Below are 17677 nucleotides of genomic sequence, written 5' to 3' on the forward strand. Positions count from 1 at the left end.
AGTAGATAAATGTACCAAGATCGAAAAGATGAAAGAAATAAAAAAAGAGATGTCTGTTCACATAATATTATGAAAAACCCCTCAGCCCAGTGCAGAAAATAAAATTTAAAAAACTTAAAAAGAGACACAGTGTTTCTGAAAACATAAAAAGAAGCAATTTGAAGAAATTCAATCTATTAGAAAATTGCCATCAATTTAAGAAAGTGGTGAAATATGACTTTAAATAAAAACTTAAAAAAAAATCCCATCAGGCCAGGAAGAGGATAGATTTGGGAGAGAACTGCTCAGGAGGGCAGGACTCCCATGATTTTCCTGGGCTGACTGTAGCTGGAGCAGCCCTGTGGGCTGCCTGTGCCACCTTTTGCAAAGGAAAACAAAGCATTTCTGTTTTAAAAGAGCCAAAGGAATTAGCTATAACTGACGAGCCCAGAACAGCAGCCTGCAACCTGCTCACATTTCTAAAGTGAGCCCAGAGTAACTGCACTCCAATTTTCCCCAACTCATTATGTAAAATAAAAGCTAGCTGAAAGCCAGTGTGGGGCCACCAAATGCCTTCATTAGCTTTCAATTTTGTTCCAGTAAAAATGCAGCCAAAATCTACTGGGTTCAGAGAGGCTGAAATTTTAGCCTTAACAGCCTTTTACTTCCTCCACACTGTACAGCTTCAGCAAGATTTTCTGCCACTTAGTTTGGACCTAACAAGCCATTTCCCCATTAACACAAAACACAACGTGTCCAGGAGTATTAAGCATTTTCCACAAGGCCCTGTTTTACAGTCACTCTAAGAATGACAATGCCAAATTACGAATCTCAGACAGATGTTTTCCAGATGTGCTGAGCACCTCACTTAAATGTTAGATGCAGAGCTCTTCCAAAATGCTCCAAGGGCTGCACCAGCTGCATTTAGATAGGCTGACTCCTGAGTTTCTGTTTATGGGAAACTATTCCTGAGGAAAAAAACTCTCAAGAACATGGACACATCTTGCACATTCCTACAGGAGGGTGAAGGATGAAGTCTGATGGTAACCATTGGAGAGAACAAATGGAAAAGGAATGGGAAGCTGTGGATGGAGAGGTGCAGCGCTGTGAGCACGACTTCACAGAATCATCACAAAATGGTTTGCATCAAAAGAGACCTTAAAGCTCATTTCATCCAGTTCCAACCCCCTGCCATGGGCAGGGACACCTTCCACTATCCCAGGTTGCTCCAGGCCCCATCCAACCTGGCCCTGGACACTTCCAGGGATGGGGCAGCCACAGCTTCTCTGGGTACCCTGTGCCAGGGCCTCCCCACCCTCCCAGGGAACAATTTCTTCCTAAAATGCAATCTCTGTCCTCACTGATGGCATTGAGTCCACAGGAAAGAGCAGCTCCCTCGCCCTGCAGTACTGTGATGTCTGCACAGCTCAAACAGTGGAGTGCTGGACACAGAGATGGTTCTCCACTCTGAGGGGACTGAGGGCTCTCCCCTCCCTTCAAGCCCCTGAACACGTAACACCCACCCACAGTCCTGCACTGCCACAGCCCCTGTGCAGCTCACAGTGAGCTCACAGCACTTGCAGTCCTTGAGCCGAGCAGGTATTCATGCCACTTCATTTTTTTTCTAGTTATTCTAGAATTCAAGTCTAGCTACTGAACACTATAGGAAAATAGCACCACAGCAATTTTCTCTCAAGATTGTTTTACAACTCCAGCCAGAAGAATACAGCAGGACCCAGAGTACAGTCACCCTTCAAAAACTTAAACATTATATGAGACACACCAACCAAAAATACGTATTTCTAAATCTTTCCCTCAGCACAGCTTTGATCCAAAAACCAGACCAAATATCAGAGATTCCTGCAAGCCCTCAAGAAATGCTGCTATTGCTTCCAGTTTATCTGCAAGGCACCCAGGTGCTGTGCCAAAGGTGAGCTGCACAAGGTTGATCCAGCTGTCTGTCAGTCTGCACACAGAGATAGAGCTCCTTATATCAGTTTATCATGGGCAGGTTATGAGAATCACATTTCCAAACAAGATTTGCTTTAATTGGCTATGCTGGTCCTCCCAGAGGAGCATTAAGATGAGGCTTAGATAATGCTCCCACAGCAAGTAACTGCAAACCCAAAGTTAAATCTGCTTTTCTACAAATATTCAGGAACATTTGCTTCTAGGCAACGCTCCTGTTAGTAAACCAATTTGCTAAAATATTCATGAATAGCAAACAACAGGGCCATGGATACAGCAAAATGCTTACATGTGACAATACAACTAAATATTCACCACAAATGCTTGCACAGTATTTGGCTTGCTCTAGATTAAATGAAAAAAACCCAACCCGTAACAATGATGAGCATTCAGCACCATGGATTCCACTGGAAAACCTCTGGTGAGGAGACTGGCTGGTGTTGGACAAGGATGCCCAAAATTATCCTGTGCCCTCAGGGTTCTTGTACAGCTCCAAACTGCAGAGGAACCATAAGGCACCAACATCTCCAAACCTGCCACAAAACTTCTTGGTGAGCTCCTGTGCCAGAGCAGGTAAATAAGGATTAATAAATAAAACCCTAATAAAATTCCATATTGAAATTTGAAATAATTTGAAAAATAAAATCCCCCTCATTATTCCTGAAAAAAACAGCAAAACTCTCAACTAAGTTGCCAGTGTGGCAGACTAAAAGCAAAGAAGGAAGAGGAAAGTCCTGACAGATCCTGACAGGAGACTGCAGTCACTTGCAGGAAGAGACAAACCCAATGCACCCCATGGCAAACTCTTCCAGGGGAGCCTTTGTTCAGCCCATCAGGCTGTTTGCAGTGCAAACAACCCTCATTCAAAAGGTAAATAAAAATGTCTTCCTTTGGACACATCACACCAATCAACTTTTTACTACAAAGGTTACATTTAAATATTTAAATACTTGGATACATTTCAATGGTGAGCTCCCTCTCCATTGCATGGCTCATTCCTTCTCAGTTTTTAACTTAAAGAGCAGAAGAGACTGAGCTCTCTTTTACTCCATCACATGGGCTCATTACCACGGGGATTTTTTTCCACTAAGACCACTATGAGATGAGGAGGCTGCAACTGAACTTGTGTAATTCCTGTATTTCCTTTTCCTTCCAGAGCTGCAAATCCAAACACGGGTCATCTCTTCAAGCCAGGACAGCAGCTGGATGCTTTCAAAGCTGCTGTGCCAAGGACAGCACCTGGACATCCCACGCTTCCAGGCACAACTCTCCTCTTTGGAACGCTCACCACCAGTTCCATCCCTGCTTGGGCACAAGGATTCTGTGTTCTGGAGCCCTGGCCCAGCCAGACCCCTCCTTCACCCCTGTCAAAACCTAGAGAAAAACCAGCCAGGGGATTTTATGGGGACACTTAGGGTTGGGATCATTTAACATGAGTTCTGATGTTTTTTCTATGACCTTTAGAAAGTCAGTGGGTCTCCTCTAGACTGCAATTCTATAATGGGTGGATCACTATTTTCCTGGCATGCAAAGGTGTTGTGAGGTCTAATTCATTAATCTTTGTAAAGCATTCTAGGACACTTTGATGGAAAATTCAAAGCATTATCCATAAAGGCCTTCTATTTAAATCCCACCTGGAAACCTTCCTCTTACTCCTTAATTTGTGATTGATCCCCACTCAATTAGAGGCAATGGGATTTGCATGTAGACTCCAGCAGCAGAGCAGACCCCAAAGGAAGGTGCCAGCAAGAGCAGTGGTGCTAACCCACAGCAAGGAGGCAGACAATTGGTGCCTGCACTGTGTGATCCATGGCTGAATGCTGCACCCCTGGGCTGCCCTGGGACCACCTGAACCAGCCCTGGGCAAAGGGATGGGGCACAGACCTCTCCCACCACAGCACCCATCCCTACACAAACCCCATCCCTACACCTGCACCCAGCTATGACAGGACAAGGGGGAATGGCTTCACACTGTCAGAAAGCAGGGTTAGATTGGATGTTAGGAAGAAATTATTTCCTGTGAGGGTGGTGAGGCCCTGGCACAGGCTGCCCAGAGCAGCTGTGGCTGCCCCATCCCTGTAAGTGTCCAAGGCCAGGTTGGATGGGGCTTGCAGCACCCTGGCACAGTGGAAGGTGTCCCTGCCCATGGCAGAGGTTGGAACTGGATGAACAGGAAGGTCCCCTCCAACCCAAAGCAGTCAATGATGATTCTGTGATGCTCCTACACACTGCTGCCCCCCCAACCCCCATTTCTACAACTGCACTGATAATTAACCATGTACTTTACATCTGACATTAATCCCTATTAATAGGATTTTTAGCAGGAAAAAAAGTTTCTACCCAAAGAGCTTTCAAGCCCTGAGCAGACAGAATAAATCTGCAGATCACTCATTACCTCCCCATGTCAAGTTCTATTATTTGTGGGAGCAGTTCCACTTCAGGCAGGCGAGCAAAGGCAGATAACCTCACCCCTGGCACTCCGTGAGCCCCTGAGGAGAGAACAGCTTCAATTCTACATGCAAAAAAACAACTGGGAAATTACAAGGGGCTTTATCAGAGCCCCATGCTGGGGAGTGCTCATTTTAACTCGTATTCCCATGACTTCAGGACATCTCTGGTAGGATTCAGCCCTCTCAAGCATATTAGCAAGAACTGCCTGTTAAATCCTGGTGGACAGAGGCAGGAAGGGAGTGAAGGCTGGGGGATGCTGGACCAGCTTTTTCCTTGCAGCTACCTAATTGAATCTGCAGCATCCAGCCTGTTGGTATTCCCAGGCACTCAGAATTTCAATTTGCTCCACAGATTTCTATACTGAGCACCCAGAAAAATTAGCATTTGTGCTGAATAGCTTTTAATCAGCTATTTTAATCAGTTCTTTTTATCTTTAAAGCACTTCTAAATCTCCCTCCCTCAGTCTCCCCAGCCCTAAAATTTATTCCAGCCATTTGTTTTCCTTCATTCAGCTTCCAGCGCCCTTTACCATGATCTAATAATCTTAATCTTTAATGCTCATCTCTACCTTTTAACCTTTTCAGTTTTCATTTAAAGCAATCTCTCTATCTCTCTCAGGTTTGGAGCTATTTTATTTACTCTGAAATTACGGTTTTCCCTGGCCCCTGTCTCAGCACACAGCTGAAGGTGTCCAGTGTGAGTCCCCTGGCATCAAGCTGCATGCTGCTTCTCAAAAGGTGACTTGTGGGGGCTTTAAGCAAATCAGCAATTTTTCTATTGATAAAATTTATGTAATTTTAGGGAAATAAAGGCAACTTCAAAGGTATTACAGTATTTGTTGCCATTCATTTGAAATTACTTGGCATGTGCTAGCCTTTCCTTCCACTGGGAAAACTATGCATGTAGAAACTTCACGGAATATTTTAGTTTGGAAAAGACCTTTTAAGATAATTGAGTTGGGGAAAAAAGCAGATAAACTTTTGAGCATCCAAGCTCTTTTCAGGACGGTGAGAGGTTCATCTATGCAGGAGCTCAGTAAATGTGTCACTTTTTAATCATGACTTTGTAATGCCCCATTTTGCTGGCATTTCTCCAGTTTTTCACCACTTAGAGCATTTTGGAAAATCGCTGACAGAACGGTGAGAGCTAGTATTAAATTTAACACACTAAAAAAAGCAAAAACTTTTCCTACATAAGGCTCTTCAATATTCAAGTATGTTTTGAGCTCCAAAATTAATGTACAATAAATACGAACGTGACTTGCAAAGAAAAGTGATGTGGACGCAGCGAGTTCAGACTGCCACCAAATCACAACAAGCACGTGTCAGATGCAAAGAGCACACAAAAATAGATAAAAAAAGGAAGACAAACACCCCCTGACATAACGAGTGTTGCAGAAAGCAGCACCAAAGCTGGCACAGGAACTTCCACTGGTAAATACAAACCACCTCCCTGCTTCTTTTCCCACACACTTGAATCTGATTCTTCATCCTCCTCCTCTGCTCTGTCCCCCATCACAACTACTAAGACTGTGCTTCAAAAAAAGCTTCATTATCACCTCTCAGCTTTCCTGAAAGCACTGCAGTGAAGGTTTAGCAGACCCAGGCTTCGAGCAGATGGCTCCCTAAAGCCACCTGCATCTCATTTCCTGGCTCTCAAGAACATGAAGCTGAAACTTGGGGTGCTTCAAACCGAGACCACCTCATGGAGTATTGTCTTCCTTCACACCGTGGAGATTTAGGCTGAGCTCTTCTATGTTCAACATGTAAGCAGTTCCTCTCATACTTTACATTCATAGAGGGTGATTGCTACACAGTGCTGGGTGCTGGCATGGTCTTCCAGCTGCCCATGCCATTAACCATGGGCTTCAGTGACTCCTGTTCAACCAGTACATCTTCAGTTACAAGGGGGAAAAAAATTAGAAAGAATAATTCTCACTTTTCTTTTTTAAGATGTTAATACTGCTGCTGACATATCCTTTAATTCCTTTCTTCAGTAGCTGATACATAATATGAAGCTTTTTGGTTTTATGGGAGATATTATGGCCACACACATCAAGACTGGCAACTGGAGAAGATTAATAGAGTGGGCCCTAAATAAGATGAAACAGATAACAGTCACCAAATAAAACTGTTCATGGGGGTCATGGTCATGACTGCTCTAAGCAAACATTACACAATTTCATATTTAACAAATAAAAAACACATCACATTTACTCCCGCACTCCCCAAATGGCTACTGCCTCAAACTGGAGCTATAAAAACACCAAGAATGCTGGATAGGGATCACATCAGATAACACCACTTTTTCCACTAGCTTCATCCATGGGGTGTGTTCCTCCATTTCAGCTTTACTGACTGGAACTAAAATCTGTCACTGGTCTGTGCAGAGTCCCGGCACCAGGGAAACAGATTTTTATTTTTGGCCAAACAGAAGCAGGTAATGGCCCTGCTGTGAGGAGTTCCAGTGAGCATAATTCATCTTTTGATTGACCATTCAAATTCAGTGCCCATCACAGTATTCCAGTCCCACTTTCCCTCCCACCTGTGGGATGCCCATTATGTCCATGAGGTCCCCTGCAAAGGTTTTCTATTATTAATATGTAAGTAATATGTAATTAAAGATCTCTTTTTGTTAGACTTCTTTAGGATCTCTGCTATTTTTGATTCTTTTTCTTACGCCTAGACTTTCCCCACTCTTGCTATTGGCATTTAATTTCCAGTGAAAGCTCACCTATACCAGGGAGTTTCACAACTGACTGTTAGCCAAGGTTTCCCTTCCACAAATTTCAGGAATGTAAGCATTAAGTTTTCTCTTAAAATGGAAAATACTTTTCAAGATCTTAAACCTATTCCTAGAAAATTTCTATTACCAAAGCTAGGAGCAGACTAGCAGTCCCTTGTTCGTATCCTCACATAAATCAATGGAATTTCCATAATTTACCCCAAAGATTGATGCAGTCTGTTTATTAGGTGTAAAGCTATAAATCACATTTAAGAGCAGTCAGCCTGAAAAGCCAGGTAAAATTGATCCCTCCCCAAAAGACTAAGTGGAGGGAGCTGAAAAGGCAGTGTGGGAATAGAAAGCAATCCCTGTGGAATTCAGTTTATTAAGAACTGTATCAGCTCTGCTGACAGCAAACACATTCCTTCATTTTATATAGCACTTATCTCTTTTTATAACACTTTAGACTCCTAATATATTTACACTGGACACTGAAATGATCATTAGAGGCTTGACCTCCATGTCAAAGCCCCCAGCCTCCTCCAGCAGGGATTAATTGCCTTCCTCCCAGCCACCCCTTCCCAGCTCGCTGCCACCGGAGCAGTCTGGCAGCACTGCTGCAAAGTTAAATCAGCAAATATTAATTGCCAGCTGGGAAAAGTGCCATTAGTTCACGCTCAGAATTTTTCCAGCTGGAAAGACAGAGTGTGTTAAATGGAGCAGATTTCCTTCCAGTCTGCAAACCAGCAATGGAGCGGGTCTGCCTGTTCTGCAAGCACATAATGAGCAAAACATTCAACACCTTCCCAGAGATGTTTTGAAATGCTATTCCATAGAACAAATTACTTCTGGAAGTAACAAAGCACAGAACTAACACATGGACAACAAACAAAGTACAGAGGAAATAAACCACCACCACCCGAGGCTGAATTCATATGGATTTGAGATTACTGCAGTGATACAAGTTATCAGCCTGCTTGTTTGCTTTTTTTCCCAGGTTTGTAATTTATTTACATTCAAGCATAGAAAATTTTCTGTCAACATGCAGAAGATTATAATTTTCCTTAATTAGAAAAAAACTTTTTGAGAACTGGAAGAAAGATAAGAGTGGTTGAAAATGAAAGATGCCATTACCTAAGGTCATGAAATCAAAAGATTATGAGATGATACGGGCTGGAAGAGGCTTCATCAAAACATTCAGTGCAGGGTCAGACTGGGTTGCTCAGGGCTGTTCCCAGCCAGGTTCTGAAAGCTCCCAGAGATGGAGATGACACCCGGGCAGCCTGTCCCAGCACTCAACCAATCTCCAAGGGAAAGCCATCTCCTTACATCAGGCTGAACATCTCATTTCAGCTCTGCCCTTTGCTTCTCATTCTCTCTCCATGCAGATCCAGGTCCATCATCTGCTGCACTACCTGTGCATAAATGTCCTGAGAGAACACAATATTCTGGCTCTATCAATGTGCAAACTACCCGTGCATAAATGTCCTGAGAGAACACAATATTCTGGCTCTATCAGTGTGCAAACACTCACACGTGTGCACATGCACAGCAACCCAGCACAAAGGCATGCACACTTCAGAAGACTTCATCTATAAATAAATTCATGATATGAAGTACTGTTCTGAGCATCGGTGCAAGCCTCAAACCAAAGAGTGGGACTGTGTGTGTGTAACAGAAAGGAGAAAGGCAGGTGGTTTTCCACAGAGATTTCTTATAAAATTCTGTACAAAACATGTACAAAATTATGATTTATTATGGGACAAGAAATGACCTTGTATAAGGAGGAAAACTACTGCCAGATAGTTGCTTAAAAGAAAAAAAAAAGGACATATTTTAAGCAACGGGACAAAATTATTGAAAAATTAATAGTGACATTTCAGTAGAAAAGGAAGGAAGGAAGAGAATGGGACTGGAATACCAGACATGAACATGCTTTTACAGCACACCATCTCTCTGCATAAAATTCTGTCAGATTTCATAAAATTAGAGCATTGGTACAAGTTGGACTGAATGGACAAAAAAAAAAAAAATTAAGTAGTCAACACAGGTATAGTGCATTTACATAATGGAAAGTTCAAGAATTTGGTCAGATAAGTTGGACTGAATTCATGCCAGAGCACAAACTCAATCTGAGCAGGTGCAGCACAAAGCTGCTGTACTGGCTGGCAGGAAGAGCTGAGCTTTTTATAAAAAACCCAATCCACCTAGATAAAGAGAGGATGTCAGAACCACAGAAAATAACAAATGAGCTTGAGCAAGCCAACATGGCTGCCTTCCTCTAGCAAGGGCTTGGCTGATGCACAGGAGCTTTGAGATTGCTGATCGAGCAGAAAAAAGCAGGAAGAGAAAGAAAGAAAGAAAGGGAAAAATTACTCCTAAATCCTGGAAATGGAAAAGCACAGCTCTAAACAGAATTTCTCTAATGTATGCAAACTGCTCGGGAAGTGCATTGCTCTGATGTTTCTGGCGGAAGGGAAAAGGTAAGGGAAGAAAAATTATTGAATGGTGTCTGCACAGCTATCTCTGGCCAAAAATAGTAAGAGAAAAGTGAGGGAAGACACAGAGTGGGTGTAGACAGTCAAAAGGGAAGAAAAATTAAAGTAAGTGGGTAAAAATGGGACTACTGCTATGAAAAAGCAAAGTGTAGTCTAAAATACTGTGTTAAAATGATATAACCTCATTATCCAAGGCATTTATTCAAATAGGAACATTTTCAGGCCAAGTGCTCATTCTGGACATCCGTGGGACAATTGTCATTATGAGCACAGCTATCTTTTCAGTCTTCACAAGTATGAGAGAGGGGAGCTTTTGGGGAAGAAGAACTTCTTTCCTGACCAGTTCAGCACACAGTAAAAGAACTTTTATATTTATGTATTTTCTTACCCAGTAAAAATCACCAACACCCCAATCAAATGACTACAGAAACTCACAAAATAGTGAAAACATAGAAAATGAAAAAAATCTGCCACATGGTAGAAAAGGCCAAAATAGAACATTTTCCTGTGGGAAAACCAAACTGTATTTCACACCAGGATGGACAACTAGATCAAGGAGAATGTGAACGGCTGTGAGTGGGATTGACATTTCTCCTGAGATCTCTGGGTTTAGGGCTTCTGCTTCACAGTATTTCCCTTGTGACTTCAAACTCCCAAGTGAAATTTCCCACCTATTTGCTTTATCAACTGAGGAAAAGGGACTGCATTTACAGTTTTGTGCAAGAACTGAGCTGCAACAGAGGCTAAAGGATAAAGCCTGGGGAGATCTCTCTGCTGAGAACTCTCATTGCTCCGTTCACATTTCCACAAGTTTTTTCAATGTTTCAGACTCTCAAGATTTCAAGGAGCCATTTTTTTCCAGGCTGGACCAAGAAGAAATCAGTCATTTTCCCAGGGACAAATTCTCTTATGCTCTTCCTAATACTATTGCTGGTACAGAATGCAAATGCTACTACTCACACAGGAGTATCTGCTACCCACTAATATTTACAAAGCACTTCACATCTGATAAATATGCTAAAAGATTAAAAAATCCTTTCCCAAAATACACAAAAGAAAACAAATCTCTGCTGTTTGCTTTATTGTCAGTTTACTGTGGATAGGCCTAGCTCAGCCAAAGTAGAATCAGGGTATTTGATCTCTGCCTTACCTTAAGTCCATCCAGTTTGTCACTGATAACTGGGCAAACTGGCAGAGCACACACAAACATCCAGTCTGCAGCATCCCTCAGCTCTACACAGGAATTTAAATCTTAACTGAACAAGTCAACGGGGACAAAAAACCATGAAGCAGCCCACTCATCTGTCTGACTGTACCCAAATAATTAAATTACCTAATTGATTGAAAGCAAACAGAAAACACATGCAAGGTGTCCCTGACCACACCAATGGGGTTGGAACAGGAGGCTCATTAAAGTCACTTCTAACCCAAACCATTTTGGGATTCTGTAATTTTGCACCTTAAAGGCTTTTCTCCAGTCAAAGTCTTACATTCCATGTTACACTTATAATGGCGCTTAAAAACCTGTACCTTAAATCAAAATTTTCAGCCAGCAATTAAGAGAAACCACTATCATTCTTGATTTAGAAATAGGAGACTGAAGTACCAATAAACAGAGCAATACACAGGTTACTCAGGAACTGCATGGCAGAAAAAAGGGCTGAAGCCAAGTATTTTTATGGAGCCCCATTCTGTGGGATTATTCCCCACTTAAAGTAAACTTTTTGCTGTATGTTATCTCTGCAGACAGAGGTGTGAAGTACATTTTTATTTATTCACGTGGGAAGAGAAGTGAGCTTGTTTCTTTCTTCCCTTCCATAAAGCTGTTATTCTGCTGAAAAGCAGATTTAAGCAGTGCTCCCTGGCAAGAGTTCGAGGGTTACTTTAAACTGGGACACAAAACTCCTACTTTCTGACATCATTTCATGGTGTGTTCAGGGAAGTATTCAAGCGTGACATTCTATCATTAGGCATAATACAGCTACTGCAGGGGCTGATTACTGCAATAAGAACTCATTTTCTTTAACACTATATGTGATAAGGAACAAATAAAACCCCAGGCCAGACTCACTGTCATAAAAAGGTGGGTTATGTCAAGAATGAAAAACCCAAGGAACGTTTTTGGCAGTCAGGGAAAGAAAATCCCCTGAACTGAGTGGGGGGTTGCTGAGCATCTTTGAAATTAAGACTTTCCCTTTCTTGCAAGGTCTCTCATGCTGCAGATGCCCACCTGCATCTTACTCAGGGATAGACACTGTTTTCAGCTTGATCCATATCCTGATCTGACTTGATCCCCAGAGGCAGAAGCACAGCAGTTGGAGGAAGGCACAAGTGTCCTTTTTAGGTGCTACTTTTTAATGTGACAAGCAAAAAATCCCTCTTTGCCTTGATATACTCATGTGCTTGAAATATGCCTTTGGGTGACCCCTTCCATGATTTACTTCCTACAAGGTCTATTGATCCTAATTACTTGCTTTGGTAAATTTAGAGGCTGCCTGTGACAAACTAACCCAGGGTGTTCACCAAATCAATGCTCTGATCAGCTGTGTTGTCCTCTCCACAGCCAGATCTTCAAAACAAATGAGACTTTGCAATGCACTGCAAAGCAGTGCCTACACACCACAGGAAAAATTTTAGTCACAAAAAGACACAATGTCTTCTCCAAGACACAAGAATGGCACTGCTTTTCTATCTCCAAAAGGTATCACAAGGACATATTAATAAGCCTCTTCAAATGGGCTCCTGTTTCTTAAATAGGCTCTTCTAGCATCATGTTAGCAAAGAAGAACTCAGGATGGATAGCTCTGTATACAGCCAACCTCCTTGGGGGCTTAAGTGAGCGGAAGATAAAGGAATTATTTTCATATTTGATCACGTAAATGTCACTGGATATATTTTCAACAACCCACTCAAATCTTCCTGTAGGTATACAGAGTCATATTTGACAATGAGCTTTCAATATATACTCGAGTGAGGCCCTTTATGAGACCTCTCATTTAGAAGTGAAATAATTTACAGCTTCTTCCATTCCCTGGCATTTTATCACATGCTCCTAATCCTGCAGTCTCCCTTGATGACAGGATGGTACATGGCATACAAAATATTAATGGGAAAGATTTGGGACTGGCTTTGGTGCAAAGATGATAATTGCTACTGAACCAGTAAAAGAGCTCCAGATGTATGCATCCCACTGGTAACCAGAACTGTCTTTAAAGTTATTTGAAGTCTGTCCCCATTCCTTATTTCATTTAAGCAGCTCCTTTCCTTTGCCTGTGTCATTGCCTAGCTAGGTTTTTGTTTCTCAATGTTGCAGCAAACTTTTGTTTATACCATCTACATTTTCTTAACATCTTTGTCGTGTTCAAAGCCTTTTCAAATGAATTGGATTGTAAAAAGTTATTACACCAGCAGCTGAAAGTACTGAGCAGCACAACTACAGTGCACACAATGCATCCAATGATGTTAATTATTTACCAGTTCCCAGTATGATTACATTTTGCATGGCGATGGCACTCAGGGGCTTAATAGCTGCATAAAACATTGTGCATGTTCTCTGCTGTCCTGGAATAAATCATCCCTGAAAAATTTAGCTCTTAGAAATAAAACATACCATTCAGCCATTTACCAGGATTACGACGAGTGATGAAAGCTCTACAGAAGTATTTATTTTCAACAACACCCTACCTTTGAAGAAACAGTCCTTGCTGTGGATAATGTAGATTTTCTTCCTCTGCAGACACGAGGCGCGGTGCAGCTGACAGTGATTTTCGTAGAACCTGCCATCAGATCCACAGACGGGCATGTAGCTGGGCTTGCAGTCCTCGACACACCTGCACTCGGGCTGCTGGGTGTCCCTGTTGAGCACACACCTGCTGCCCCGGCCGCAGAACCTCCTCTGGCAGGGTGCCCGCAGCCCGTCCTGCCCCTGCAGCCCTGGGGACAGCAGAAATGTCACCGTCAGCCACACTCGCCTCAACAGGCCACACAGCTGCTGCAGCAGCACAGCCCTGACAGGAGCAGGAGCAACAAAGGCTTTGGAGGTAAAAAGTGCTCCCCTTTGAAGAGCAGCAGCTTGAAGAGTGCTCAGATCTGCACTCCCAGACCTGCAGCTCTCCCTTATCACAACACTGAGCGTGTGCTCAAAGTGCTTCATTGGAAAGTGATGGACGCACAACCCTTTGTTCTTTTAGCTCTTCACAAAACTAGAGCCTGGAATAAAACCCAGGGAGACCATTTCAGTGCCCACACTTGGAGTAACCATGAGTTACATTCAGAAAGCAATTCTGAAACCCTACACTACTCCAGCCACAAAACTCAGCAAAGTGCCCTCAGTGTCAGCACTCAGCTCCCGTGCACATTTACAGCCCAGATCTCACCCTGGGAGCCGGAAGCTCCCACCCAGAGGCAGAATATCCTCCAGGCTAAAATTCACACACGTTTCAAGGAAAGCTCAGACAAACAACTGTTGAGAGTTTTTGAAAAAAATAACCCCCAAGAAAGACTACTACTGAAAGGAATGTTACTGAATATCACTGAAGGGAATGAAATGGGAAAACACTAGTCATCGTAAAAGGGACCATCAGTATCTACTCCTACACTCTGAGTATTGACATACAGTGAAAAATAACTTACTACTGCTTTTAAGAATTCACTGGATATGATATTCTGAATATTACTGTGGTCTTTGACATTATTAAAAGGGCCGCCCTTGTGCTGTAGCATTTTCTGCTTATGAAGTTTCCTCACTTAAAGGCTTACAGAGAACATTACTAAAATTCACACAGGACAGGGCACTTCCAAACAAGCCACTACTCAGAGCAATAATTAGCATTACACTCAATGAAGAGAGTTTCAGGAAATTAGATTATTCTATGCTAACTGGAGTTCACCAAGTTGAGCATTACAAAGGGGAATTCCAAAAAGCACAATTATACCAGGATCAAGTCTTTCCTTGTGCAAAAACCCACTGCCAGCCTTGCACAGCCTTCCAACAGCCAGACTCTGGCTGTCCCAGAGCCAAGGACTCAGTCTGGACCAGTAAGATGGTTTGGAAGCAAATCCCCTTTCTCTACATTTACCTCATGCAGTTTTGGCTCTTGGAAAGGTTTTGGTGTGTGCCAGCTCTCAGAGCATGTTCAAGTGCAAGCACTACTCCAGATGTGCTGCAGCACCCCGTGGAACACACCCTACAGCAACTGGGATGCCACAACATCTTCTAAGGTACACCAAGGGCTTTTCCCTTCAAAGATTTTTCCAGCAGCCAAACAGTTCAGCGTAGGAGCGCAGACCAGATCTCATCCAGCCCCTTATCACATGTAAAAGAGATGTGAGAAGCATCAGTACCAGCTACTTCAATCTCATTTTATCATGTTAAATTCCCTGCTAACATCAACACAGCCCCTGCCCGCCCAGCATTTCATGCCAATGCAAAATGTCCCAGTGTTGAGGCTCCATTTCATCTACTTGTGGTCAAGGGGTTAAAAGCATGAGCACAGAGACAAGCAAGCATTTCTAACAAAAACCCATTTTTCCCGGTCCCCATTAAGCCTTTGTTTTTATCACAGTAAATCTGAAAGGGAAAAAAGTCTGTTATTGGAGGATTAACTATTTGACTCAATAACTCATTAAAATTCCTCCAACTTGGCAAGCTAAGAAATATTGACTTTTCCTGACTTGTAATAAACTAGAAGGTCAAAGCATCTCTGAGCAGTGCAAAAAGTACAGCTCATGGAAGGAGTATCTGACTATTCTTTACTTACTTCAGTAATTGTTCCAGAATTTCTGAAAATTATCCTCAGAAATGCAAATTTTGTGACCTCAGGGAGACCTCACTGTAAAGGTCATATTATTCATCAGTGCCTGCTGTAAATCAGAGCAAAGGATGAGGACTTGAGGAAGGTCTGGTCCAGCATCCTCTTCCTCCTCCTCTCAGCGGCACGACCTGCATCAGCACGGGCACTTGCCTTTTTCCATCACAACATTCCTCAAAAGACATGCTTTGGAGACTGCTGTTGATATTGAAGTTATTTAAAAATCAAGATTCAGCAGCTATTATTGTCTGTATAAATGTAATTCGGGTACAACTACAGCAAAGACCTTCAGGGGCTGCCTTGATCACTAAAAATTGATCTCTACGAGCTTGCACCAGCCAAGGATTGTGTTATGCATCTCACTGAAGGTTATTGCTGCCTCCTCATTCAAGGTACTGCTCTGATTTAATGCACCAGGTCACATCTGAGCAGGTGACAGCTGCACCCTGCCCTGAGAGCAGCAAAAACACTCCTAAGAGCCTCAAATAATTCTAGTATTTTGATTTTTAATATAAAATTTGCATAACTGAAGACAAACATTTTTATTAGAATGGTATTTTAAAGGTTTTTAATGATACAAAGATTTCTTAAAGAGCCAGCCTATAAGAAATATAAAATACTTAATCTTTCCTCCATCTCTCCCAGTTACTATGGAAAAATCCCAGAAACCCTGGCTATATTTATGCCTTATTCATTTTGTTCAGAGTTTAATTTACTCCGTGTTCCCAGACAGACAACTCCTGGTTAAACAGCTTAGTTTGGTAAGGGGATAAGAAATATACCCCACAAACAGCCAGAAATGAAATATTCAGGTATTCTGGAATCCTGATGTGCTTCTTGTTGTCCAAGTCCACTCTGAAATCCGTGTGCCTGCAGGCAGAGTGCTAACATCAGCTATCTTTGCCAGAACCTCGTAATGTTGACAGCAGCTCTTTAATTCAATTATTATTTGCATAATCCTTTGAAGAACTAAAGCTCCCCACAAACTCACTCAGCTGTAGCAATGGACCCCCTGCCCAGCAAGGACAGCAACAGGGTGTGAAACAGAACAGAGCAAATGGAGAGGAAAGGAAGTGTTTGACTGCACAAGCACTGTTGTCTTTATCCAAGTAACTAATTTATCTGGAGCAGCACCATGAAGCATGGAAAGGGATTTTCCTTGATTGCATCAAGGTGGATTCCACAGGCAGGACACTGGTGTGCAGCTCACAGCTGTGAAACATGCCTTCCACCACTTTTTTGGGAGCTATTAAAAGTGACCCGACTCCTCACTCTTACAAGGATTGTTAAAAATAGAAATGAGAAAGGTAATCAAGTGAAACTACCAACTGCACAAAGTATGTATGAGTCCCACTGTACTGCATGGAAAAGGCACAATTTATTCAATTTATTACTTGCAAAGAAAGTAATTTACATAGGTAAAAAGTCTATCATCTTGCAAAACAAGACACTCTTCAACACTAATTAATGATGCTCACCATGGCCAGAGTCTGAGGTGTTACACTGCATTGAGGCCAAAAGGATGGACAGAGGAAGCCCAGTCTCACACCCCCATGAACACTTCTCAAATTAGATCCTGGTTGCTCCTGAGAAATTTGGAATTCCAGTGGAAAACTGACAAGAGCTTGGTGCAGGCAGAAAATAACTGAGCTCAGGAATTTCATAAGGGTCGTTAATGGGCTGCTTGCATCTCAAAGTAAGACTTTAATGAGGAAATTAAGATGTTCCTGACACGTTGGAGAATGCACATCCTTTAACTGTGCATTAATTCTTAAAGACAGGGACCTCATCTACCTTTTGCACACCACTAGATGTGTTAGAGATCAGACTAAGGCACATGTGCTTTTTTTTCTTCTCTCCCAAATAAAATCCTATTCCTTACTTCCTCAGAACTCCCAAAGGAAGGATGGGTTCAAGCACTGGTTTCACTCAGGACCAACCAGACAAACCCACTGCAGAAGGCAAACCCAAAAACCAACCAGCTCTATCATATCACTGCTCATAGAAAGTGGCTTATACACAGCAGAAATGTAAATTATTACATTTATATGTTAAAAGGAAGTTTTCCCTCAAGTAACAGTAAGCTTCAGCAGGCAGCTGGGTATCCAGGTTTATTGCTGAAGGGAGAAGTTTAGACATTACATCAGAGCTAGGGCTAAAACTAGAAACTTTAATTACATATGACTGAAACGGGAAGCTTCTATACCAAGTCCTTCCAAGGCAATGCTGCACCTTGCAAATGTTGTA

The 17677-nt window shown here is 42.4% G+C and overlaps 1 protein-coding gene across 8 annotated transcripts in view; it reads right to left on the reverse strand.

The window, feature by feature from the left end:
- Positions 1-17677, reverse strand: part of FSTL4 (follistatin like 4) — a 209555-nt gene that overhangs the window by 128539 nt on the left and 63339 nt on the right. For all 8 annotated transcript variants that reach the window (XM_038149864.1, XM_038149863.1, XM_038149862.1 and 5 more), the window contains one exon: positions 13305-13553. In XM_038149864.1, the coding sequence (XP_038005792.1) occupies positions 13305-13553 (249 nt within the window). The remainder of the gene's footprint in view (positions 1-13304; positions 13554-17677) is intronic.

This window comes from Motacilla alba, chromosome 13 (genome assembly GCF_015832195.1).
Source record: "Motacilla alba alba isolate MOTALB_02 chromosome 13, Motacilla_alba_V1.0_pri, whole genome shotgun sequence".
In the NCBI taxonomy this organism is placed as follows: Eukaryota; Metazoa; Chordata; class Aves; order Passeriformes; family Motacillidae; genus Motacilla; species Motacilla alba.